Here is a 27,500-nt window from a genome sequence, read left to right on the forward strand (position 1 = left end):
TCGTATATCGTACCGTATAGTGTATATTGTATCGTATATCTATCGTATCGTATAGTGTATATTGTATCGTATATCGTACCGTATAGTGTATATTGTATCGTATATCGTACCGTATAGTGTATATTGTATCGTATATCTATCGTATCGTATAGTGTATATTGTATCGTATATCGTACTGTATAGTGTATATTGTATCGTATATCTATCGTATATCGTATCGTATAGTGTATATTGTATCGTATATCATATCGTATAGTGTATATTGTATCGTATATCTATCGTATATCGTATCGTATAGTGTATATTGTATCGTATATCTATCGTATAGTGTATATTGTATCGTATATCTATCGTATAGTGTATATTGTATCATATATCGTATCGTATAGTGTATATTGTATCGTATATCGTACCGTATAGTGTATATTGTATCGTATATTGTACTGTATAGTGTATATTGTATCGTATATCTATCGTATCGTATAGTGTATATTGTATCGTATATCGTATCGTATAGTGTATATTGTATCGTATATCGTACCGTATAGTGTATATTGTATCGTATATCTATCGTATAGTGTATATTGTATCGTATATCGTACCGTATAGTGTATATTGTATCGTATATCTATCGTATAGTGTATATTGTATCGTATATCTATCGTATAGTGTATATTGTATCGTATATCGTATCGTATAGTGTATATTGTATCGTATATCTATCGTATAGTGTATATTGTATCGTATATCGTACCGTATAGTGTATATTGTATCGTATATCTATCGTATAGTGTATATTGTATCGTATATCGTACCGTATAGTGTATATTGTATCGTATATCGTATCGTATAGTGTATATTGTATCGTATATCGTATCGTATAGTGTATATCGATCGTATATCGTATCGTATAGTGTATATTGTATCGTATATCGTACCGTATAGTGTATATTGTATCGTATATCTATCGTATAGTGTATATTGTATCGTATATCGTACCGTATAGTGTATATTGTATCGTATATCTATCGTATAGTGTATATTGTATCGTATATCTATCGTATAGTGTATATTGTATCGTATATCGTATCGTATAGTGTATATCGATCGTATATCGTATCGTATAGTGTATATTGTATCGTATATCGTATCGTATAGTGTATATCGATCGTATATCGTATCGTATACAGTGATTCAGCAGCTGTGCAACAATAACGGAAACAAAGATAAATAAAAATAAAGATTTGCAGGTGTTCACCTTGTGCTTGTGACTTCAGTCCCAGCGTTGCAGTGTCATGTTCTCTGTTTCATGACATTTGATTTGGTGTAAAAATATTATTTCTGTCTGATTCAGGATAATAAATATCTAGGCTCCAGCTCGCTGCTTGAACTCTAAGATCGTGAAACTCATTTATAGAGGAGAGGAAGTGTGTGTACTGAAATTCTACCCAAAGTTCACGTGAGTGACGAGCGATCGTTCATTTTCATCCTTTTCTACACGCGTGTGCGACACTGAGCCACGATTTCCGCACCAAACAGCATTAAAAATCGAAAGTTTTCTCAGTTCTACGTAAAGGGTATGTATGACGTATGCCGCTGTAGACAAATCCAAACCGACTGTCTCGAATGATTCCTCGGACCAATGAGACAAACGACTCATCACCTGCTAGCGTGAACGCACGGTAACTCCCACAAAAATGTGGAGAACTGCCAGCTGTAGATCGGATTTAGTCGGTTATCAGACGCGAGCGTTACCATGTCTCCGGGTCGGTCAGCGAATCCTCCCGTCTCCTCGTCCTGACACGCCAAGATAAACGTCCTCAGCTTGGCTTTATCGATCCAGTGAATCCTGCCGATGATCTTCAGCGCAGCGAGAACCCACCACGAGTAGCACACATCCGGCAGCTGACAACACACACACACACACACACACACACACATCAGTATATAGAACCTTATCTCTTAACTCTTATCTGTACGATAAAACCATCAATACATTGTGACTCACACACACACACACACACACACACAGACAGACAGAGGAGGACGGATTAACACCCACTCAGTCTCAGACAGACAGATATTATCATTCTGATGTATCAGACTGGACCTGGGTCCACAGGGCCGGTGTTTAATTCTCTCTCTGCATTTACGCAAAAATCCACAACAGGCTTCTGTGCTTGTGTTTTCACATTTTTAATTATTTCTGTCTCAGCAAAATGTTACCCAGTAACAGAGATTATTCAGCTCACACACACACACACACACACACACACAGAGAATCCGTGGCTATAACAGATATCTAACATCTTTACTCATCATGTGAACATTAAACTCTGCTGTATACACATAACTGCACATCATAATGAAGATCTTAAGTGTTTTTCTCTGTTTTTCCAGGGAACAGTGATAACAGCAGCGGAGGTCAGATCACACAGGAACTCTTCTTCGACCTGGATACCAACAGACTCCTGCGTGAATCATCAGTACGAGCGTTTACACAAGAAATGACGTTTTCAGAAAATCCGTTCAAAATCAATTCAGAAGGACGTTCGTGTCCTTCTCGTGCTCCTGAGTGCGAGCACATTCACACACGAGACTCACTAACGCAGACCTGGACTCCATCGACTTCAGATCAAAGAATCTGCACGGATTACTGGCTTTTATACCTGGAATACACTGGAGACGACACTGTTTACGTGTATTACACGTTTACGTTACAGCTTTACGGCGTGTAGCCGACGCCCTTATCCAGAGCCAATTACAGAAGAGCTTTGGATCAGAAACTCGTCCTCGTGCTAGTTCACTCGCTCGGGACTCAGAGCTCCATCCAGAACATTCCGTCAAAACCACTCGCTAGATTTTATTGGCTTTAATTAAAGAATATAAAGATAAATAAAGCGATTCAACACTCATCCATACACGAAGAGAAATAAAACCAATCGTTCAGTTATGAAGAAAGAAGCAGCAGTGTGTAAACGGAGGACGGGCCGGTCTGTCTGCCTGTCTGTCTGCCTGTCTGTCTGCCTGCCTGTCTGTCTGCCTGTCTGTCTGCCTGTCTGTCTGTCTACAGAGTACAGCTCTGCGCATACAAACACCTCAGCGGATGGAGGATTTATTATTATTATTATTATTATTATTAATAATAATAAATATTTTTATTGCCACAGAAGTGAGTCAAAGTAACTTATTCTGATTTTCAGTCTTTACCCTGACCGCTCGTTGCGTGCCCCCTGCTGTGTGAGGAACGCACTTACAACATATGCACACGAGTACGAAGACAATCAGCTTGACTGAAACTTTTGTAAATCCAGCAGAAATCCTCTGACACAAACCTTTACACCACGATTATTAACAGATTATTAACAGATTATTAACAGGACGTTAACACACCTCACGTGATCAGATTTGGATTGGACTCTGATCACATTAAGGTGCTCACGTGAAGGACTGTTATTCTGATTAAACTCTCAGTCTGTTAACGGATGAGTACGCTTTACATAAAGGTTGGTAGTGAAGTAATAAAGGTGGCGAGTGTGTGTGTGTGTGTGTGTGTGTGTGTGTGTGTGTGCGACCTTCTCGGGTCGGCCGTTGAGGCCTCCAGACGGGAGCTGTCTCTCACACAGCCACCACCCCAACAGATCAGCGTTCACCTGCTGGAGCTGTCCAGTGATGGAGAGGAAACCTGTACAGCAGTAAATCTACACACACACACACACACACACACACACACACACACACACACACACACACACACACACACAGAGCGGAGGAAAATGAAGGCATGACTCAGAGTCAGTGGACTTCCTCATCTCAGTGGCTTTACAGTGTGTGTACACTACAATTATTCCGACAGGATCAGTTTTCCTGAGGTGTGTGTGTTCAGTGTTGTAGTTAGAGGATGTGTATGTGTGTGTGTGTATGTGTGTGTGTGTGTGTGTGTGTGTGTGTGTGTCTGTATGTGTGAGTGTGTTCTGACCTGTCCAGCGTGAGACTCAGAGCCGGGTCTGCAGCCGAAACCTCCATCAAAGTTCATGCAGGACAAAACAAACTGCACCGCTTTATCCACATCCACCGCATCCAACCTGCCCTGAAACACACACACACACACGCGCACGCACACACACACACACACACCTCTTTTTAATTTTATCTTTCAGTGTTCAGATTTAAACAGTTTACTGGGTATCTGATTAAACCTCCCTCCTCCTTCATCCCTCCATCCTTTATTCTGTCTTTCATCCATTTTTCTTTTTTATCTTACTTTATTTCTGTCTTCCATTGTTTTTCTCTTTCTCTCTCTCTCTTACTTTTATCCCTCTATTTCTATATTACACTTTTATTATTATTATTATTATTATTATTATTATTATTACTCTCTTTTTCATCTTTCCATCCCTCCATCATGTTTAGCTCTTCACTCTACTTCTTTTTCTTCTTCCCTCTTTTCCTTCATTTCCAAATCCTCTATATTGTCAGTCAGGAGAAAGGGGTGTGGCCCCAGCCCATGTGACCCACCGCCTCACTTCCTGGTGTCACTGTGTTTTTTTCTAAAGTACTTCCTGTTCTTCTTCACAGTAACGGTTCAGCCTGACGGTGGGAAAAGGATCTGTTTTTTAGTTCTTAGTACCTTAAAGGTTCCTGTTTGATTTATAACAGTAAAGCATTTTTATTATTTATAATACATTCTTCTCCTTATTATTATTATTATTAAAAGCTTAAACCTGCTTGTGCTGAATTAAAATAAAGTTGTGCACAATAATAGATTTGATGAAATAAATATAGTATAAAACAATGAAGCTGTATTAAAGGTGTTTAAACAGGAAGAGGAGGAGTGTGTACCAGCAGCGCGAGCGTGGCCACGGCACAGAAGGAGAACCTCGTATCGATCTCACCTGAGGAACACAGACCAACACACCTGTACAGTTTAGATTGTAGTAACGATGTTCACATGTTTATTTATATTCCATAACAATTTGCTGCTCAGACGATATCTCTTCTCACCTGATTGGCTCACAGGCTCATTTGCATAAAGTCATCACTAAATAAATGATTCTCTAATTAAATATGATTTTTTTTACCCCACTTGTCTCCTGCGAATGATCCGTCCTCCTGCTGCAGTCCCCGAACGTACTCCACCACCTTATCCACATCGATGGCTTTAACACTGTCGTACAGGGTCAGGATCTGCAATTAATCATCATCATCATCATCATCATCATAACATAAAGAATAATCATCATAATCATAAGAATAATAACAACAATAATCATCATAACATAAAATATAATAATAATAATAATAGTAATAATAATAATAATAATAATAATAGTAATAATAATAATAATAATAATAATAATAATAGTAATAATAATAATAATAATAGTAATAATAATAATAATAGTAATAATAATAATAATAGTAATAATAATAATAATAATAATAATAATAGTAATAATAATAATAATAATAGTAATAATAATAATAATAGTAATAATAATAATAATAATAATAATAATAGTAATAATAATAGTCTGTTCAGTGTAATGTGACGTAAATACGAGGGAGTTTGTTAAATGTCTTTTCCGCCCAAAATATCTACAAAAAACACATAGAAAATTATTAAAATTCCTGGAATTATAATCATCAAACCCATAATATATTATTTCATTTTAAAATGTACTTTTTACATTTTAAAACTTTACTTGTTTTTTTTAAATATAAATTTATATGATTTTAACTGCATGTATGAATTTTCTTTAATATTTTCTAAAAAGTTCAACACATTTACTCACACACAGTGTATCCGGAAAGTATTCCCAGCGCTTCACTTTCCCACATTGTGTGATGTTACAGTCTTATTCCAAAATGGATCACATTCATTATTTTCCTCAAAATTCTACAAACAATTCCCCATAATGACCACGTGAAAGACGTTTGTTTGAAATCTTTGCAAATTTATTAAAAATAAAAAACAAAAAAGCACATGTACATAAGTATTCACAGCCTTTGCTCAATACTCTGTTGACGCACCTTTGGCACCAATTACAGCCTCGAGTCTTTTTGAGAATGATGCTACAAGCTTGGCACACCTATTTCTGGGCAGTTTCTCCCATTCTTCTTTGCAGGACCTCTCAAGCTCCATCAGGTCGGATGGGGAGCGTCGGTGCACAGCCATTTTCAGATCTCTCCAGAGATGTTCAATCGGGTTCAAGTCTGGGCTCTGGCTGGGCCACTCAAGGACATTCACAGAGTTGTCCTGTAGACACTCCTTTGTTATCTTGGCTGTGTTCTTAGGGTCGTTGTCCTGTTGGAAGATGAACCTTCGCCCCAGTCTGAGGTCCAGAGCGCTCTGGAGCAGGTTTTCATCAAGGACGTCTCTGTACATTGCTGCATTCATCTTTCCCTCGATCCTGACTAATCTCCCAGTTCCTGCTGCTGAAAAACATCCCCACAGCATGACGCTGCCACCACCATGCTTCACTGTAGGGATGGTATGGGCCAGGTGATGAGTGGTGCCTGGTTTCCTCCAGACATGACGCTTGTCATTCAGGCCAAAGAGTTCAATCTTTGTTCAATCTTTGGCCTGAGAGTCGTTCAGGTGCCTTTCGGCAAACTCCAGGTGGGCTGTCATGTGCCTTTTACTGAGGAGTGGCTTCCGTCTGGCCACTCTACCATACAGGCCTGATTGGTGGAGTGCTGCAGAGATGGTTGTTCTTCTGGAAGGTTCTCCTCTCTCCACAGAGACACGCTGGAGCTCTGTCAGAGTGACCATCGGGTTTTTGGTCACCTCCCTGACTAAGGCCCTTCTCCCCCGATCGCTCAGTTTGGCCGGGCGGCCAGCTCTAGGAAGAGTCCTGCTGGTTCCAGACTTCTTCCGTTTACGGATGATGGAGGCCACCGTGCTCACAGGGACCTTCAATGCTGCAGAAATGTTTCTGTACCCTTCCCCAGATCTGTGCCTCGATACAATCCTGTCTCGGAGGTCTACAGACAGTTTCTTGGACTTCATGGCTTGGTTTGTGCTCTGACATGCAGTGTTAACTGTGGGACCTTATATAGACAGGTGTGTGCCTTTACAATTCATGTCCAATCAACTGAATTTACCACAGGTGCACTCCAATCAAGCTGTAGCAACATCTCAAGGATGATCAGTGGAAACAGGATGCACCTGACCTCAATTTTGAGTGTCATGGCAAAGGCTGTGAATACTTATGTACGTGTGCTTTTTTTAGTTTTTTATATTTAATAAATTTGCAAAGATTTCAAACAAACGTCTTTCACGTGGTCATTATGGGGAATTGTTAGTAGAATTTTGAGGAAAATAATGAATGTGATCCATTTTGGAATAAGACTGTAACATCACGAAATGTGGGAAAGTGAAGCGCTGGGAATACTTTCCGGATGCACTGTAGATGTGATAAATTGACTTCTTACTGAATAAACTTTCTTGTTTTTTAAATAAATGTATTTGGCTTTACTGCATTTATTAACACATTCACCTGTTTTATAAACTTGTTTGATATTTAAATAAATGTATTTGGATAATTAGTGTTTATAAATCACAGTTACACAAACTGATGAGGTGATGCAGTCTGTGTGTGTGTGACAGAGAGAGACCTGTACAGCACTGAGTGTGTACAGGAGGTGTGTGTGTGTGTGTGAGAGTGAGAGACCTGTACAGCACTGAGTGTGTACAGGAGGTGTGTGTGTGTGTGAGAGTGAGAGACCTGTACAGCACTGAGTGTGTACAGGAGGTGCGGGTCGTGCCCCACACTGGCGCTGATGCCTCCACACTCGTGCTGACTCGCTTTAATGAAGTCGATGATCTCGTCTCGGTTCATTCGCTGCAGCTGAGACATCAGATCCATCACAGTGAGACCCCAATAAATCCCACTCATCCTCAGGTACTCCGACAGGGTGTATTCCTGTATACACACACACACTTCATTAGAGTGTGTTGAGATGAGACTGGAGTGTAATGATGGTGTTGATTATGAACACTCACATAATCGTCTTTTTTGGAGCCGTAGGCAGCAATGTAGTCTGCGTGCTTCTCCAGGAGGAGTGTGTTCGGAGCGTCGGGTTTAATCACCACGTCTTTGACCTGAGTCCCCTGCAACACCACACACACACACACACACACACACACACATGCACCACAATAATAATAATAATAATAATAATAATAATAATAAAACACGATGGTTCAGCCATTTCATTTATCGGTGAAGTGACTCAGAATGAACCTCGACACTGTGATCATTTGAACAGAACTGATCAGCCCAAATATAATCCATTCATAGTTAGATTTTTAATAATGATCAGCACAAACAGGGTGCAGAATGGGTTCAATCTGAAGCTTCCATGTTCTAAACACATCGAGAAAGCTGAATGTTGAACCCCAGACACAGACAGAAATCATGTCATTATAAAGTAAACATGTGTACAGGCATGACAACCGTCATTTAATCTTACTGCACTGACTGGAATTACTTATAGATATAACTTTTTTATTCCATTTATCCCTCAACACGCTTCATCCCACTCGTTCCTCACGGATATTCCCATTATTAACGTTATTCCTTGAATTTGTTTGAAGTTATCGCGCTAGCATCTTCCTTTAAGTGGATTTAACACAGCTGTCTCAGAGTAGACATCATTTAAACATCTCGTTAATCATCTTTGACTAATGTTCATTTTTATCCTTATAATAACTCAAATAAAACACAAATCCGCCGGTAATGTTACATCACTCACCATCCTGACACCGAGGCAGGGAGCTCGCCGTCGCACATTATACACGTCACTGCAGGACCGGAAGCGAAGTCCGCCTTAACACCGAGATACAGTTATAACTAACTTATGACGTTTTCTCTTATTATATATTGTTATAAATATAATACATGTACTTTGTGTTTGTATTACTGTATCTGATTTGAAGTGTGTTGTTTTACTAAGCTTTTAATTTTTTTTTTTTAGGTCTAACAACTACAAACACCATAAACACCCACTATACAGGCTAGTTAGCATCCGGCTAATATTCGCACATTAAATACAGTTTCCTGTTTTATACATATATATTTATATTATGAATATCAATAATATGCAAATAAACAATAATACAGAAAAGTAAAAATCAATAAAAATACTCAAATCTTCTGCTAGTCATTACCGCAGTGAAATGTTAAGTCCTGTGCTTCTCTACTTACTTTTCAGAGTGTACTAAAATAATAATAACATAAAATCACTACTTTTTAGACCTTTAATAACAACAACAACTGGAATATATAATACAAATAGAAAATATTGTATAGCACAAATCTAGATACAGTTTGGGACACACAGTATACTATGTTTAAAATAATAATAATAATCATAATAATAATAATCAGACAATTCTACAATGACATTCTTTGTTCTTTATTTGTTTATTTTTTTGTCCAGGAAGGCATGCTACAATTTACAGCTAGAACTCAAGCCATGTGTTCAATGCCATTTCACACTTTTTTGTTTTCAGTTGCTCAGAAAAAAATCTACGTAATATACAATCATACACAAACGGTTGTGTGTGCATGTGAGTTATCTGATACTCATAACGTTCATGAAACTAACTGAACAAATCATTAGCATATAAAAGCGTTGAGGACAGAGATGCAGAGAACCTGAAGATCTCCACCTGGTGATCTGTTAAGGTCACTTTATAAACGTCAGACACGTTGGACAGCGACTCGTTAAACGATTCATCAGTTAAATGATTATAAACGAGTTATAACGAAGGTCTGTAATAATCCACATGTTAATCTTTAAACCGTGAAGTGCTGCTGCAGGAGGAAGAAGCTCCACGTCTCCACACCGGCGAGTTTCACTGTTTGTATTTGCTGAGATGTTCTCTGGATATGATGAGCCTCTGGATCTGAGCGGTGCCTTCATAAATCTGAGGAAAGGAACAAAAAAAGGATTCGTGAAATAAAGCTGGAAATAAGGTAAACACGTAGGCATCTGGTGTAAATGTGTGAGACACAGTGATGGAGTGAAAAGCGAGCCGTTGTTCTGGAAGGTTCTCTCGCTGACCTGATAGATCTTGGCATCTCTCATCAGTTTTTCGACAGGATACTCGCTGTTGAATCCGTTTCCTCCGAATATCTGCACGGCGTCACACGCCACCTGATTAGCGATGTCTCCAGCGTAGGCCTTAGCGATGGAGGCGTAGTAGGTGTTCTTCCTGCCCTCGTCCACTTCCCATGCTGCTCTCTGATAGGCCAGTCGGGCGAGCTCCACCTTCATCGCCATCTCGGCCAGCATGAACGATATGGCCTGGTGCTGCGGCACGGGGAAAAGAGGTCATCAGAAATACATTTTCAACATGGCCTCCTCCTCCTTCCTACATGTGCACTACACTGTGGGGCTTTCACACACACACACACACACACACACACACACACACACACACACACACACACACACACACACACACACCATCTCATAACAGCTTAGAAATAGTTATTGTAATACTAAAATCAACACTAATAAAATAATTAAAAGTTTATGTTTAATTCTTACTCACTCAGTAAAAATGGATCATTTATTTAAGACACGTCTTCTTACTAAACTAAAATGCTACAATAATATAATATAGTACACATTATTAAGTTTTTGATTGTAATATAGTATTTTAATATTAATATATATGAACACTTTTCATATGAATGATATGTGTATATATATATATATATAAATAAAAATGTTCAGTTCAGTACCTCGGTGAGAAACCGACCAAAAGTTTTTCTCTCTAGTGAATATTTAGTTGCTTCATCCAGCGCTCTCTGTGCGAGACCCACCGCTCCTGCAGCAACCTGAAACACAGAGATAAAGGTGTTATAATAATAATGATTAATTAATATAATCATTAGCATATAATAAACTGATAAAGCGGTCATTTGTCACTTGAGCCCACACGTAGCCCCGCCCCCTTTCCCAGTGCCACGGTAACAAATCTGATAGAAGTACCGATTTATAATCAGGACAATACTGACCACAGAAAAATAAAAAAGTGTGCGTGTTAAGATATTTTAAGCAGAGTTAAATTAAATTAAACACAGGACAGTCTTACAGGAGGGCGTGTCTTGTCGAAGGCTCCCATGGCGATTTTAAACCCCGCCCCCTCTCCGATCAGCACATTCTCTTTAGGGATCCTGACGTCCTCGAAGGTGATGCCGCAAGTGTCGGAGCACCTCTGCCCCATATTCATCTCCTGCACACGGGGACAAAAATAACACCACCATGTAGATAATAAACACTGAACTCAAAAATCATTCAGGTATTCAAAGTAGTACAGGACCTCTGTCATAGTAAGCCCCGCCCAGTCGCTTTACGGCACGTCAGCCCCGCCCCGCCAGGTCGCTTTACAGCAAATCAGCCCTGCCCCGCCAGGTCGCTTTACGGCACGTCAGCCCCGCCCTGCCAGGTCGCTTTTACGGCACATCAGCCCCGCCCTGCCAGGTCGCTTTACGGCACGTCAGCCCCGCCCTGCCAGGTCGCTTTTACGGCACATCAGCCCCGCCCTGCCAGGTCGCTTTACGGCACGTCAGCCCCGCTCTGCCAGGTCGCTTTACGGCACGTCAGCCCCACCCTGCCAGGTCGCTTTACGGCAAATCAGCCCTGCCCCGCCAGGTCACTTTACGGCATGTCAACCCTGCCCTGCCCGGTCGCTTTACGGCAAATCAGCCCCGCCCCGCCAGGTTGCTTTAAGGCACGTCAGCCCCGCCCCGCCAGGTCGCTTTACGGCGTGTCAACCCCGCCCCGCCAGGTCGCTTTACGGCACATCAGCCCCGCCCTGCCCGGTCGCTTTACGGCAAATCAGCCCCGCCCCGCCAGGTCGCTTTACGGCACATCAACCCCGCCCTGCCCGGTCGCTTTACGGCACGTCAACCCCGCCTGGTCGCTTCACATCCAGATGCTAGTGCAAACGCCTGCCCTTATACACCTGCAACACGCTGAGCACCAACACACTTTAAATTCACTAAACGATGTCCGATATATTGATTTATATACCATGGTCTGTCTGAATACTCCATTCTGATTGGCAGGAAGGTGTGCGTTCAAACCGTACAAGGTAGTTGCAGACGCAGAATATTCTCTCACACACACACTCTCTCTCTCTAATAACTATTTATTATAATTCATTCAAATAAATGTAACTTATCGCACTACTTTATCTCCGTGTATGATTTAGAGCAGGTGGAATTCTAGATCTAACGATCCGGATATACAATAACTACCCAGAATTAACCCTTATTTTGATCTTTCCAGTCAAATTCTGTGCTGCACTGGCAGCTTTAACTTGTGAGTGCTGGAGAGCGAGTACGGTGTAAGCAGGATAATCCATGTTCAAAATCGTTTAATGCACACCTAGCCGTGGATTATTCCTTACTTATATAGAGCAGGTCACACATCTGGAATAAAAAGTTCTCACCTTCCTGCCGATCTGAATTCCAGGAGTGTCGACGTCCACGATGAAGCCTGTGAAAGCTTTACTGGCCGGGCATTTAGGGTCAGGGTTAGTACGAGTCAACAGGAAATACCTACACTCACACACACACACACACACACACACACACACACACAATATTACAATGTTAACAAACTGTGTACCACAAAACAGCCCACATGAAACTTGTTTCAGACTGAACCCACATACACACGTCTTAAATACAGTGATAAAGTCGGACTGCACGTGGATTTAAGAATTATTCATTGTTCAGAAGAAAAGAAGGATGATTTTACATCACACTTAAAAATAAAATCAGGTTTGAGTACAAAGACCCAAACAGCAAGACTTCCTCAAATCACTGATGAATAATAATTAGGTACACAATTAGCATGAATTTTATATTATTTATATTAGTAGAGATTAGCATTGGTGACGCAAGCAGAGTTCCGAGTGTGACACTGCCCCCTAGTGACAGAACTCTCCCTCTCCCTATATTAAGTGATGATGAGTGTGGGTGCTAAAGGCTTGTGAAACACAGCTGTGCTTCTGAAGTCTTGAGTCAGGTCACTAAAACCCCGACGTGGATTTTTGACTTCGCGTAAACATTATGTAAATTTGTCCATCACCAGACCTCCGGACCACCGGACCTCCGGACCTCCGGACCACGCCCTGAACCAGTGAACGCACCAGTTTGCTTTTCCTCCGTTGGTGATCCACATCTTCTGTCCGTTGACGATGTACTCGTCTCCTTTCTTCTCAGCACGAGTCTTTATTCCTGCCACATCAGAGCCTGCGCCGGGTTCAGTTACACAGTACGCCTTTACCACACACACACACACACGCAGTGATTACACACACAGCAGCACTGTACAGAGTGCATTGTTAATGATCGGTACTGAATCGGGTCTGAACGTGTGTGTAGTGAATGTGTAAACAGTGTAGAGTGTATTTTCACTTACACACATCAGCGGCTCCTCAGTCATCCTGCCCAAATATTTCTTCTTCTGTTCATCGGTACCGGCGATAATGACGGGCATTTGCTGCGAGAAGAGAAGTATATAGATTTCATTTAGAAATCACAGATTAAAGGAGCAATAGTTGATATTTTTAATTCCTTTTTTCTGATTTCTTATTAAAAAACCCTGGAAGATACGCAGAACATAATGAAACATGATGGATTGTGTTCACCTCATTTTATACATACTACTCTACCTGCTACCATAGGTCCTCGGGGTGGAGCTTACTTGTGGGGGTGGAGCTCTTTGGGAAAGGGGGAGTGGCTTCAATTAGTTAAAAAAAAAAAATCCTGATAAAAAAGCTAATCTTACCTCGCTTTAATAAGATACGAGAAACACATACCATGTTCACAAACGCTTTAATAAAGGAAACGTGTGATTATTAAAGAATAACCGTACGTTATATTTATAAGTGTACACGTTATTCCTGCTGAGCTGTAACTCACGCCGAGAGAGTTGGCCTCGATGGCGGTCTGAACCCCCGTGCAGCCGTACGCCAGCTCCTCCGTGATCAGACACGAGTCAAAGCTGGACAACCCCAGCCCTCCTGTAAATATACAACAGTGTAATGAATTCATATGAACATACGAGTGTGTGTGTGTGTGTGTGTGTGTGTGTGTGTTAACCCACCGCAGTCCTCTGGGATGTGAGAGTTCATCAGGCCGAGCTCCCAAGCCCTCCTGATCAGAGGAAACGGATACTGCACAGGAGAGGAGAACGTTTAAGAACACATTAAGGTTGTGGATCAGGTGGTAGAGCGGGTTGTCCACTAATCGTAGGGTTGGCGGTTTGATTCCCGGCCTACATGACTCCACATGACTCCACATGACTCCACATGACCCCACATGACCCCACATGACTCCACATACTGAAGTGTCCTTGGGCAAGACACTGAACCCCAAGTTGCTCCCGATGGCAAGTTAGCGCCTTGCATGGCAGCTCTGCTACCACTGGTGTGTGTGTGTGTGTGTGTGTGTTTGTGTGTGTGTGTGAATGGGTGAATGAGACACAGTGTAAAGCGCTTTGGATAAAAGCGCTATATAAGTGCAGACCATTTACCATTTACATCAGGAACACATCTAGAGGTGCGTGTGTGTGTGTGTGTGTGTGTGTGTGTACTCACTTCACCGCTCTTGTCATAGTCTGCAGCCACAGGGACGATCTCCTCTCGCGCAAACTTCCGGGCCACTTCCTGGAATTCCTTCTGCTGCTCTGTCAGATCTGTCCATCACAGAGGAGAGGATGAAAGAGTGTGTGTGGAACAGGGAGTCGAGGCCCTCTAGTGGCCAGCTGCGGTATCGTTTTTAACCCCGCCACTCATGTTAGCCAGTGGAACAGACCATCGTCCTTTTAAGTTACATCTCCACCAAAGCTTTTGAGGAACCGTGTGGACCGTGATATCTCCCTCTAAATGTTTTTACTCAGGATAAACCTGTTCTACAGGACTTGTTCCTGATATACAAGTTTGTGCCGAGTGTAAATGATGCTGTTTATATTTTGTCAGTACAGTACATTAGCTACTTCTACCTACATTACTGTGTTAAAACGATGATAACGTCAGCTCACTAGGAAACTGGGAACTATACCACTACAGCTTAGTGTTTTACATTTTAATCAATAACACGGTACTAAAGCTGCACTTCAAGTGATGTACACACACACACGCCATAATTTACATCAGTGAGTGAATGGGCCGGTGCTGTTCACTCACATATACAGTATACAGTGTGTGTGTGTGTGTGTGGGGTGAAGGTACCGAAGGAGAACCCAGCATTATAACTCTTCACTACAGTCGCTGCCCGAGCTGCATCACTGCTGAACCTCAACCCCGTCTGCACACCAGCCTTTAACACCTACACACACACACACACACACAGAACTATTAGTCACATCATACAATATATTTTTCATATCAAGGGGTCATATCACGATTTTTAAAGTTAATTACGTTGTTTATTTATTTATGTACTTTAACGTTAAAAAACCACATTATTTGTTAAATACTGTACATTACTGCAGCGCCTCTATTCCCCGCCTTCTAAAACACTCCCATTTCCCAAAAGCCCCTCCTTCAGAAAAGTCCAGTGTGTTCTGATTGGCCAGTTGACCCATTGCATTGTGATTGGCCAAAAGCCTCACGAGTGTGTCGGGGAAAAGTAATGCCCCTTAGCATTAGCTTTAGCGTTCGCCGTAGCCTCCAAAACAATTCTAATCTCCTAAGCAACATGTGGTGGGTTTTACCGTATCAGTTCGAGTCCGATTCAGAAAATGCGGATGATCGAGCAGAAGCAAGTTTGCAGAGCATCGTGTTTCACGGTGGTAAGTTTTTATTTTGTAATTCTCTCACCTTTCAGATACGATGTAAGTTTCCGACCCCGCCGGCGGGACTAACTGTACTGTACACAGCTCCTGTGTGTGCGTCGGTACTCCTGCGATATATCTTTGAAAGCTAGCGTTTATTCTTGTGATTGGATTGATATAAACCGTCTAAAGATACAATCACAACAGCAGCTACAATCAGCGTCTCTGTCAGACCACCAACATACAAACACACATGTCCTTTAGCTAGCAGCTTAGCAGAGGTCTACGACTGAGCCACAACACAAAACTCCGCATGTGAACAGTCAACAGAGACTTCATAAATAATCAAACACACGTACAGCTTCTGATTCAGAAACACAAGACTGTCTGAGTAAAGTGGGAATCGCTCCAGTTTTCAGGAGTAGTCTTCGTGTGTAGCCTGCGTTGTTCTCGCGCAGGTTCAGGAAGCCGTCCTGCGTAAACCGCACGGTGCACACGCAAACGCTCGGGTTGTACTGCTCAGGAACAGCGTCATAAATAAACAGTAACCACTGATTCCGTCTGTTTTCAGAAGGATAAACAAAGAGGTTTTGCTTTCGCACCGAAACACACAGTGTCTCTGCGACATGGCGCCTGAATTCACTGAAGCCCCGCCTTCTTTCTTCGCGCCTGCCTTTGGGCGGGATTGTGCTGATAGTGCACGCTGTGACGTAGAGAAATTACGGAAGTAAATCTGGACTTGGAACGAGGCGTTTCGGGCGGGTCTGGAGCAGTGCTCTCTGTTAGAGAAAATAAACCCCTTTGGGGGAAAAGTGGAGTTTATACTATGAGAAAATACAGTACACTCATAAACAGAAGCAAAACAGGAAGAATCCTGATATGACCCCTTCAATGTCTTATACAGAACTGTACTGAGGAAACATGGTACATCTGTTCAGCTCAGACAGACTGACAGACAGACATGTAGAGTGAGACAGGTAGATTAATTAGTAAACAGAAAGACATGCAGACAGACACAGAGGAACAGACAGACAGATAGACAGGCAGACAGACAGATAGACAGGCAGGCAGACAGACAGATAGATAGGCAGGCAGGCAGACAGACAGACAGACAGATAGATAGACAGGCAGACAGACAGACAGATAGATAGACAGGCAGGCAGACAGATAGATAGATAGACAGGCAGACAGATAGATAGACAGGCAGGCAGACAGATAGACAGACAGATAGACAGGCAGACAGATAGATAGATAGATAGACAGGCAGACAGATAGATAGACAGGCAGGCAGACAGATAGACAGACAGATAGACAGGCAGACAGATAGATAGACAGGCAGGCAGGCAGACAGATAGACAGGCAGGCAGTCAGATAGACAGGCAGGCAGACAGTCAGACAGATAGACAGGCAGGCAGACAGTCAGACAGACAGACAGCTCCTAGATATAATGACATTTCTTATTCAGTGAAGACAATGCTAACTCTAACACACTTTATTAAGAAACTTTCATTATTAATAAAAGGCCTAAATATGACAGATCTGTGATATAATTCTACAGTAATGTGATTATAATGAAGAGATATAAATATAATATTACATAACATTTGAAATTAGCCAGATGCTAATCATGCAGCTGGCGTTAATAAAGTTCGCTATTTTGTTGTTTATCATGACTCGAGTATACCAGCTGTACTGATAATTCCCTCAGCTCCTGTGTGTGATTATTAACTCTGTAATAAAGTTAGAATTCAGTATTTTACCTTACTGAACAACATTGTTGTGGTTTTCAGCGCGGAGCTCAATGTCGTCTTGAGATCCTGCTTTACTGGACGGACAGCTCTCCTCCAATCACAGCACGGGATTCAATCACGTGATTCCGCGTCACGTGACAAAGGTCACCTCAGTGACTTTTGCCCTAATTCCAGTTTCGATATAAAAATAGTATTGGCACCCTGTCCAGGGTGTACCCCGCCTTGTGCCCCATGCTCCCGGGGAGAGGCTCCAGGTTCCCCGCGACCCTGAAGAGGATAAGCGGTGTGGAAGATGGATCGATACAAAATACACCATTTTATTTCAATCCATTCTGATTACTGAGGAAATTTATAATAAAATCATTTATTTTGCAGCAAGTGACTCGCGTTGCGTTTAGGGTTAATATTTTCAAAATATTTCAACGTCATTGTGTTAATTATTAAAAAAGAAATTGTGTATTTCTGTTACCACACACATTTGAAATCTTCCTTTTCACCTTTTTTATTCCTCACTTTCACTATTAGTTTTGTGTATTGCTACTGTAATACAATCATTTTCTTTTATATCCATACCCATCTATCTATCTCTCTATCTCTATCTATCTCTCTATCTATCTATCTATCTCTATCTATATCTTTCTATCTCTATCTATCTCTCTATCTCTCTATCTATCTATCTATCTATCTTTACATCATTAAGTTCTTTCTGTCTAAAACATTTCCCAATTTTTTCTATTAAAAAATAAAGAAATGGTGAATCAGAACCAGGATAGTGTATTAGATAAATACATTTCCACATACAGCAGTTTTAAGTATATGTTTGTTTAGTCCTTTGGTAAGTGAGTAAAATAAATCTTAGGTTATGAAATTACAATATGTGTGACTTACTTCCATCTTAAAATGAGAGAAATCTTTATTATTATTATTATTATTATTATTATTTAAAAATAAAAACGAGTGCTTCTATTTCAGTCTGTGTGTTGTGCTCATATATTTGGACACATCAAACAGCACAAAAACACAGTGCTGGTTCTGTTGATCCATGGTTCTCAAAGCAAGTTCTGTGTTTTTCAGATTTTTGTACACTGGTGGAAATCCATCATCATCATCATCATCATCATCATCATCATCATCAGTTATTATAACTCTAAACAGTGGCAGTGATCATTTTAATAAAAACTGACTCTATGGTGGAAAGATTAAAAACACTGGGTCCAATAGACAACATATTATTGTTCACATTTAAATGATATACCTATATTTAACAGCTTGTCTGAACAAACAGATTAATTGTGTTTATACAGTTAAAGAAATACAAAAAACTAAAGTTTGAGAATCCCTGCTCTCTCTCTCTCTCTTACACACACACACACACACACACACATATATATATATATATAATTTTAATAATTTTATGTAACGTTATCTTTTTGATGCATTAAAAGTTGAGGGCGGCTGTGGATCAGGTGGTAGAGCGGGTTGTCCACTAATCGTAGGGTTGGCGGTTCGATTCCTGGCCCACATGACCCCACATGACTCCACATGACGAAGTGTCCTTGGGCGAGACACTGAACCCCAAGTTGCTCCCGATGGCAGCTCTGCTACCACTGGTGTGTGTGTGTGTGTGTGTGTGAGTGTGAGTGTGAATGAGACAGTGTAAAGCGCTTTGGAATCACTAAGGTTAAAAAACCATAGACATGACCATTAAAAGTTAGCAAACACACCGAGGCTAGTCAGAATAAAGTAACGCGGGTGTTTGTGTGACGTGTAAAAACCAAGTCTTTTTAAAACGATAAATATATTTAAAGATCACTGGGACGATACATAATGTTTGTAAAGCAACAACAGCATAAATAGATTTAAATTATAATAAATGCTGTACTGAACGTCCTTATGCGGAAATACACGGAACAGGATTTTACTTCCGGCGTCGCTGTGACGTAATGACGTCAGGGCGGAGCGCCCTTTGGACCCGGAAGTTAGCTTAACTTGACAGGTTCTAGCTGTTGATGCGGGAGAGAGTTTCGGGTGTAAACAGATTTATTTATGTATTTTTTAAACTAGACGAAGAGAAGAAGAGAAGAAGAATAAAGTGAAAATACAGAGTGTAATACACTCCTGACAACTCTGTGCTGACTTCGCGACTGAGTTATGCTAGCAAGACTTAGCTAAAAAAAATTATTAATAATAATAAATAATAAGGTAAAAGTAGAGCGATGTCTCCGGGCGATGATCCTCACCTCCTCCTGGGGAGAATCCGCTTCCTGAACCGGTGTATTGAGTGTTTCAGGAGAAGTGAGCCTTTACCGGAGAGTCTGTGCTTCGTGCCGAAAGAGGTGTGTTATAAAATCTGTAGAGACTCTTCATCCAACTCGGCTTCCTCCTCTTCCTCAGCCTCCACCTCAGCCGCTGGAACAGGGGGAAATGTTTCCATCCCCGCGTGGGAGACTCCACACCAGGCTCCGAACAAGAAATCCTGCAAGTTTACCATCGAGCCGAAGAAAGGGACATGTATCAGGACCTCAGGGGAGGAATACTACAACAGCCATGGCCTGTGGGTCAAAATAACCAAGGTACATCTAACATCTAACCACAACACGCTGACAATTCATTAAAGAACAGGCTTCACTCCATTCGCACCCTGATTTACCCGGTTATTAACGGGATTCAAAGCTAACACGGCTCACATTTGAACACATACTGTAATATGGGACTTTATACTTCCGGGTTCGTGACGTCACTGCGCATTCTGCTCTGTACCTGAGTGATAATCAATCAATCAATCAATCAATCAATCAAAGTAAAGAATAAAACCCGACTGTTACTGTGACCACAACGGCGACGTTTTATTCCTCTTATTCCACAGCAAAGTGCTAAAGTCTTTTATTTTTTCCCAGTTTATGGTTAGTTCCTGTTCTCACTGACATTATAGCAGCTGTAAACGGTCGTTCCCTCACCAGCGTGTTACCGAGAATCCACAAAGCAGCGTAAACTCCTCTACAGTTACAGCTCTTACAAAGCACTGACACTGGAGACTCCTTCCATAAATGCTACCTAAATATCTCCTTACTTTAATAAAACTTCACCGTATCAACAATGTTTTAAATCGGTTTATTATCAGTGGAGCGCGTGCTGTACACGTCCCTGTGAATGAGCCGTTACTATAGAAACCATAGCGTGTTAGAACACATTTCATTGTGTTGATGTGCCGTAACACACACGTTAAGCTCAAAAAAATCAGGCTTTGATCAGTCCTGACATTTTACCCGGTTAATGCATAGTTTAGTGTTTTTGTGTATAGTGATAATGATGATAATGTTATAAATGATTGGAAGTAATCATTCAGGTACAGAGAAATTCCTGAAGACGTTTTCCCTGTATACAGCGTGCCATGATATTCAGGTGGGGTTTTAACAACAGAACAGTGAAGACGTATAATGAGTTAAGTTTATTGTTTTATTTAACATTTTAGATGTTTCTAAGTCAGTTCTTGAGTGCACGTGAGTGCTGAGGGTAATGACAGGGTTTATAAAAGTGTATCGTGATGTGAAATGATTGTAATGTCAGTGTTTTGTTGTCCTGTGATAAGGCTGTACAGGTGAACTAAAACCACAGTAAAGCACCCAGTGAAGGGATTTAGACTGTGGCTCAGTGTGCCACGCCCGACTCTCTTCATTTGACTGTGTTTCAGCTCCAGCTCTCAAACAAACCACCGTTAAAGCAGAACCAGTCTCCAGTGGGCTTTATTTTCCTGTGTGTGTCTCACAATGTCTGAGAACTGCATCATGATTGTACTTTAATAACAAATAAAGAATAATATGCTGCATTTTGAGCTCATTGACATTGTGTGTGTGTGTGTGTGTGTGTTTAGGAGCAGATGGAACAGTACCGCACCGGTGTGGATTTGGAAGAGGGCTGGATTTTGGCGTGTAAACACTCGGAAGGAGGAACTCGACTGGTTCCCGTGGAACATCCCGACTCCGTCAGCAGGCAGCAGCAGCTGTTCGGCTTCGACCACAAACCCTGTAACAGGTGTGTGTGTGTGTGTGTGTGTGTGTGTGTGTGTTTAGGATAACTGATGTTTATCGTGTTGTTAGGTGGGAGGAGGTGGTGGATGCAGAAAACTGTTTCCACCTTGGAGCTCGACCCAAAATCGCAGAGAGAGACGAAGCTGCAGTGCAGAAACTCAGGTGAGTTCAGACCAGGTGATCAAGGTGGTATAGTATACCTGTTTGTGCAGGTGTTAATGTGTGTGTGTGTGTTAATGTGTGTTAATGTGTGTTAATGTGTGTTAATGTGTGTGTGTGTGTGTGTGTGTGTACAGGTACAGTCCTCCCACCTGGACGTTCGAGTGTGATGAGGATCTGGTGCATTATTTTTATGATCACGTTGGGAAAGAGGATGAGAACCTGGGCAGTGTGAAGCAGTGTGTGAACAACATCGACGTCTCCTCCTGCTCGGTACACGCACACACCAGGGTCAGGAATCAACCTTACTATCGAGGGGCGAAGTTTGCCCTCTGGAGTTCATTTTCAGGGGCATTTATTATCCTTATGAGGTCATACTTTTCACACAGCTTCACACATTTATCTCAAACTTCTCTACAACGACCACACATCTGTCTTAGATAAATGTTCATGCTGCAGCAGGCTTCTTAAAATGTGAGGTCACCGTCCCAGAGACAGAGCTGTGGACGCTCAGATACCAGCCCGTGACCTACAGGCCTACAGGAGATCATCAGCTCGCCGTTAGAGTCTCGCTGCCGAGCCGGTGCAGCTGCATACGTTATTCTAGGTTACGCTACGTTGTGTTCGGTTACGAGTGTGTGTGTGTGTGTGTGTGTGTAGAAAGTGTGAGAGTTTTAGTGCATGTGTTTTTGTGAAGAAGGACCCGAGCGGAGGCACTGCGTGCCTGACTGACGGAGACACGGAGACGTACTGGGAGAGTGACGGCATGCAGGGACAGCACTGGATACGCTTACACATGAAGAGAGGGACCGTGGTCAGGTACACACACACACACACACACACACACACACACACACACACAAAGTTAAACAATCTAATGCAGCGTTCAACTTGAGCATGTCATATTGAGCGTCCCGCATTTGGAGACAGTGTTCATTACTGACCACAAGCAGGAGGGTTAATAAATACTGCCTTAAACAACTAAACCTGCTAACTAACCCCCTGTTAATGCTAACTAACCCCCTGTTAATGCTAACTAACCCCCTGTTGATGCTAACTAACCCCGTGTTGATGCTAACTAACCCCGTGTTGATGCTAACTAACCCCGGGTTGATGCTAACTAACCCCGGGTTGATGCTAACTAACCCCGTGTTGATGCTAACTAACCCCGTGTTGATGCTAACTAACCCCCTGTTGATGCTAACTAACCCCGTGTTGATGCTAACTAACCCCCTGTTGATGCTAACTAACCCCCTGTTGATGCTAACTAACCCCGTGTTGATGCTAACTAACCCCGTGTTGATGCTAACTAACCCCGTGTTGATGCTAACTAACCCCGTGTTGATGCTAACTAACCCCGGGTTGATGCTAACTAACCCCGTGTTGATGCTAACTAACCCCCTGTTGATGCTAACTAACCCCGTGTTGATGCTAACTAACCCCGTGTTGATGCTAACTAACCCCGTGTTGATGCTAACTAACCCCGGGTTGATGCTAACTAACCCCCTGTTGATGCTAACTAACCCCGTGTTGATGCTAACTAACCCCGTGTTGATGCTAACTAACCCCGTGTTGATGCTAACTAACCCCGGGTTGATGCTAACTAACCCCGGGTTGATGCTAACTAACCCCGGGTTGATGCTAACTAACCCCGTGTTGATGCTAACTAACCCCGTGTTGATGCTAACTAACCCCGTGTTGATGCTAACTAACCCCCTGTTGATGCTAACTAACCCCGTGTTGATGCTAACTAACCCCGGGTTAATGCTAACTAACCTCTACAGTATGGACATTATTATTAGCAGCACTTACAGCACCGCCTCATTCCCTGTGTTTGTGGGTGAACCGCTCTTTCAGCCTTTCTGACCTTGTTGTTATTTTCAGCAAGCTGATGTTGAGAGTGGATTCGACGGATGACACGTACATGCCCAAACGCGTGACCGTGTACGGAGGAGAAGGAGACAATCTGAAGAAATACAGCGACGTCGCCATCGAAGAGTGAGTTCCTCTCAGAATCAGCTCACGTTTCTAATAAGATTAAAGCCCAAAGAAACAAATAAAGCCACGGCATTACAGCACAAAGTCTGTGTGTTGTAATTATTATAATAATAATCAGAAGAAGAAGAAGAAGTAGAGGAGGAGTTTACACTTCTTTGCTTTTTTTTCTGTCTTATTAACTTCGAGAGAGAAAAAAGAGAGGCTGTGACCACAGGAGCTAACTCCACAACATTAAATGTAACTATAAATGGATAAAAACTATGGCGAGTCTTTCTTTCATAAGTTTAAAAAGGAATGTTATTGTATTTTAGGAATAAAACACTCGGGGGAGGTTCTGTTATGGGAAAATAATCAACTTCAGAGCGGTGACCGTATCTTCTGTTCATCACACCACCCCGATACCGATTATATTCCTATAACAGCGTGACACGCGCAGTGTTCATTACCTTCTCAAACAGCTGGGAACTGTGCAGAGGAAATAAAGGTGTGGTGTCTCCGCCCCGGTGCTAGCGAGGTCGTGTGTGTGACCACCATCAGGTTTGTTTGTATATAAATGACGCCTGAGGGGCGCCTGAGGGGCGCGTCGGCGTGTGCCGTGTCCCGACGAGCCGAGGTGTTTATTTTAAAGCAGGTTTATTTACAGGGAAAACTCCGGCTCAGGAGCTGCGACCAGGAACAAACAACTCCAAAACATCTGGATAATAATTCTGCTGCTCATCTGCATTAACGTTAAACTCCACTCAGCCTTTTTTTTTCACTTCGCATCACTTCCTGTGGCTGTAAATGACCGACTCATTCAGAGAGAACGATTTAAAGAAGCTTTGTGGCGTCGATGTGTAGAAATGAGACTCGGCTATAGAAATAGGTCTTGAGTAAATAAAAGACATTAAGAGAATTCAAGATAAAGTGTAAACCTGCAGCTTTCAGCCATGGAGAGGATATCAGTGTTCATGTTTTTAGCTGGCATGTCATTTTATCAACCACTGAATCAATAAATCCATCAATAATCCTGATTGTCCTTTATTCAGAGATGCTCATGTGCACGTCTGAGACAATAGCAATAACCACTAGATGGTGTCGGAGCTGAACCGTCCCTGTCCAGCAGGTTTCCATGACGATCGTTAAACCTTTGAGGTTTTCCTTTCCTTTTTTAAAAATCATGTGGGGTGCAATTTCACATTAAAGGTGTAAAAATAATACAGAAATGCCTGCTGTATGTAACAGGGGTGTGTAGACTTTTATAATGAGTGTATCTGTAAGTGTGAGTTAGTCTCGTACGCGGATTTACAGCTGTAGGAATGACTCAAATCTAGATGGTATCTTTTCATCGTGTGTGTGTGTGTGTGTGTGTTTACAGTAGTCTGATCGGTGAGGTGTGTGTGTTAGAGGACATGAGCACACACTTACCCATCATCGAGATCCGGATTGAGGAGTGTAGAGGTGAGTGACACAATAACACACACTTAACATTTCACACAGCTCTGATGCAGTGGTGTTATTATTGTTATTATTATTATTATTATTATTATTATTATTATTATTACAATTATTGTTATTATTATTGTTATTATTATTGTTGTTGTTATTGTAAATGCGATGGTGAGAGGTATGAGCTCACAGCGGTGTGTGTTGTGTCTCAGACGGTGGGATTGATGTGAGGATCCGAGGGCTGAAGATTAAATCCTCCTGTGAGAGAGATCTGGGTCTGAACGCTGACCTGTTCAAATCCCCCAACCTAGTGCGCTACCCACGACTGGAGGGCACTCCGCCTGACATCCTGTACCGCCGCACGCTCGTCATCCTGAGGTAGCACACACACACACACACACAGTCTGAACTAAAGCAATGTGCTGTTTACATCCATTAAAACTCATAAACAAACACACAAATAAATATTTATCAGTAAAGAGACTCGATAGAGCCTGTGCGTGCGTGCATGCATATGTGCATACTTGTGTGCGCGTGAGTGTGTGCGTGAGTGTGTGTGCACACGTGAGTGTGTGCGTGCGTACGTGTGAGTGTGCTTGTGTGTGTGTGTGTGTGTGTGTGTGTGTGTAAGTTCTGTTGAATGTTATTTGTATGTCATGTGGTGATTTGTGTGATGTTTCTGGACGTGTGTAGGTTTATCACTGTCCTGGACAGTCTGCTGCCTCACCTGGTACCTGCGTGGGACTACAGCCTCGGCACCTTTAGCCAGATTAAAGTGAGAGCCACGTCCACTGTCAGTCACAATAATTACATCATCCAGCTTTAGTGTCATGCTTGAGTGGTACTCTTGCACAACCCTACACTTGTTGGTATTTTCAGTGAGCTGTACTATACATAACTAAGTGCTGAGTTCGGTTAGCTAGTGTCTAATTTGCATATCATGTATATTCATGGTTAGCTCTTGGCATATTTAATGAGATGTACGGTGGCAGGGTGGTGCGATGAAGCGGAGCGTAAACTCCTCTGTCCTGAAGAAAAAACTTCCAGCTGTACTGTTACAAAGCACTGACACTGGAGACTCCTTCCCTACATGTTACATAAACAATGATATCAACATTTTCTTCATTGATTTATTATCAGTGGAGCGTCCGCTGTGCACGTCTCTGTGAATGAGCCGTTACTATAGAAACCATAACGTATTAGAGCGAGCGCATTCATTATATATAAACCTGCACTAAATTAATCAAAACCTTCTGACCAATCAAAATCCAGAACTCAGCAGCATACTGTTTTTATATATATATATATATATAAAACGATTTATTATCCTACATAGATTATTTTACACACTTAGGGAAATTCGAGGCATTAATTCACCATCAGTAATAATAATTTTAAGTGATGCAGAAAGTAATATTAATATTCTTGATCTTTATTATTAATTCTACTTCCTGTAGAATATAAAGCAGTTCCTGTTGCTATCGAAGCGTCGCTCAGCTCTCATTATTCAGTGTCTGAAGGACTCAGAGTCGAGTAAACCCAGCTTCATGCCCCGCCTCTACATCAACCGCCGCCAGGCCATGGAGCACCGCGACAACCCCAGCCTCGACCCCAGCTGCAAACACACCGTCTTTAGTCAGGTACCACACACACACGATCCATATAAATCCTAATTTCTTTCTAATTCTGATTTAAGATTCTTAATATGATTCTGAATCTGATTCTTAATTTGAAACTGACTCTCTCTAACTTGATTCATGAATTTGATTCAGAAGCAAAATTTTATTCTTAATTTGATTCACTTTCTGATTATGAATCACATTCTTAACGAAGTCATAATTTCAATCTGATTTGAGTCTCTCTGGTTCTATTTCTGTTTTTGATTCTCAGTCTTATTTTCATTCGAGCATGAATTTGATTCAGAATCAGATTTTGAGTCTTAATGGGATTCTGAATCGGTCTCGTGTTTGATTCATTGATGTCACATTAAGCACTGATATATTAACTTGCTAAGAGTTTGTGTTGTGTTGCGTGTGTCAGGTGTATGAGGGTTTGAAGCCATCGGATAAATATGAGAAAACTCTGGATTACAGGTATGATGTGAAATTATTTTACATTGTTTTACAGAATACACTCGGGTCTAATCCTCACTGCTCTCAGTGTTGGTGTTTAATAACACACTCGCCTGTGGTGTAAAACCGTGTGATGTAAATTATAATGAACTTATTGTGTAGATGGCCTGTGCGTCATGATCAGTGGTGGGAATGTAAATTCATCGCCGAGGGAATCATCGATCAAGGTAACATCACACCACAGCTGATCAAAC

The 27,500-nt window shown here is 41.7% G+C and overlaps 3 protein-coding genes across 5 annotated transcripts in view; 1 reads left to right on the top strand and 2 right to left on the bottom strand.

The window, feature by feature from the left end:
• The window catches only part of rabggtb (Rab geranylgeranyltransferase subunit beta), an 11,071-nt gene extending 2,266 nt beyond the window's left edge, over window positions 1–8,805 (bottom strand). The window contains exons 1-8 of the mRNA XM_053647370.1: window positions 8,761–8,805; window positions 8,009–8,116; window positions 7,731–7,928; window positions 5,082–5,187; window positions 4,843–4,895; window positions 3,980–4,090; window positions 3,576–3,701; window positions 1,756–1,905 (exon numbers count right to left, since the gene is read on the bottom strand). Coding sequence (XP_053503345.1) covers window positions 1,756–1,905; window positions 3,576–3,701; window positions 3,980–4,090; window positions 4,843–4,895; window positions 5,082–5,187; window positions 7,731–7,928; window positions 8,009–8,116; window positions 8,761–8,763 — 855 coding nt within the window. The 5' untranslated portion in view covers window positions 8,764–8,805. The remainder of the gene's footprint in view (window positions 1–1,755; window positions 1,906–3,575; window positions 3,702–3,979; window positions 4,091–4,842; window positions 4,896–5,081; window positions 5,188–7,730; window positions 7,929–8,008; window positions 8,117–8,760) is intronic.
• A 602-nt stretch (window positions 8,806–9,407) lies between these two features.
• acadm (acyl-CoA dehydrogenase medium chain) lies at window positions 9,408–17,682 on the bottom strand. Its single transcript, XM_053647365.1, has 12 exons — window positions 17,571–17,682; window positions 15,266–15,362; window positions 14,633–14,730; window positions 14,140–14,209; window positions 13,956–14,056; window positions 13,453–13,533; window positions 13,181–13,311; window positions 12,476–12,584; window positions 11,114–11,254; window positions 10,761–10,856; window positions 10,075–10,323; window positions 9,408–9,937 (listed from the first exon to the last, which is right to left on the bottom strand). Exons 1-12 carry the CDS (start codon window positions 17,583–17,585, stop codon window positions 9,866–9,868), a joined length of 1,260 nt encoding a protein of 419 aa, XP_053503340.1. The 5' UTR covers window positions 17,586–17,682; the 3' UTR covers window positions 9,408–9,865.
• Window positions 17,683–19,510: 1,828 nt separating this feature from the next.
• The window catches only part of hectd3 (HECT domain containing 3), a 17,580-nt gene continuing 9,590 nt past the window's right edge, over window positions 19,511–27,500 (top strand). Inside the window, exons 1-12 of one of the 3 annotated variants that reach the window (XM_053647361.1) lie at window positions 19,511–20,134; window positions 21,433–21,593; window positions 21,659–21,751; window positions 21,886–22,039; window positions 22,449–22,567; window positions 23,633–23,746; window positions 25,104–25,186; window positions 25,387–25,552; window positions 25,868–25,949; window positions 26,632–26,814; window positions 27,215–27,267; window positions 27,409–27,473. In XM_053647361.1, coding sequence (XP_053503336.1) covers window positions 19,778–20,134; window positions 21,433–21,593; window positions 21,659–21,751; window positions 21,886–22,039; window positions 22,449–22,567; window positions 23,633–23,746; window positions 25,104–25,186; window positions 25,387–25,552; window positions 25,868–25,949; window positions 26,632–26,814; window positions 27,215–27,267; window positions 27,409–27,473 — 1,630 coding nt within the window. In that variant the 5' untranslated portion in view covers window positions 19,511–19,777. Of the gene's footprint in view, window positions 20,135–21,432; window positions 21,594–21,658; window positions 21,752–21,885; window positions 22,040–22,445; window positions 22,568–23,632; window positions 23,747–25,103; window positions 25,187–25,386; window positions 25,553–25,867; window positions 25,950–26,631; window positions 26,815–27,214; window positions 27,268–27,408; window positions 27,474–27,500 lie in introns of all 3 variants that reach the window. The other 2 variants (XM_053647363.1, XM_053647364.1) reach the window with 2 other exon arrangements.

This window comes from Ictalurus furcatus, chromosome 17, assembly GCF_023375685.1.
Source record: "Ictalurus furcatus strain D&B chromosome 17, Billie_1.0, whole genome shotgun sequence".
NCBI lineage: Eukaryota > Metazoa > Chordata > Actinopteri > Siluriformes > Ictaluridae > Ictalurus > Ictalurus furcatus.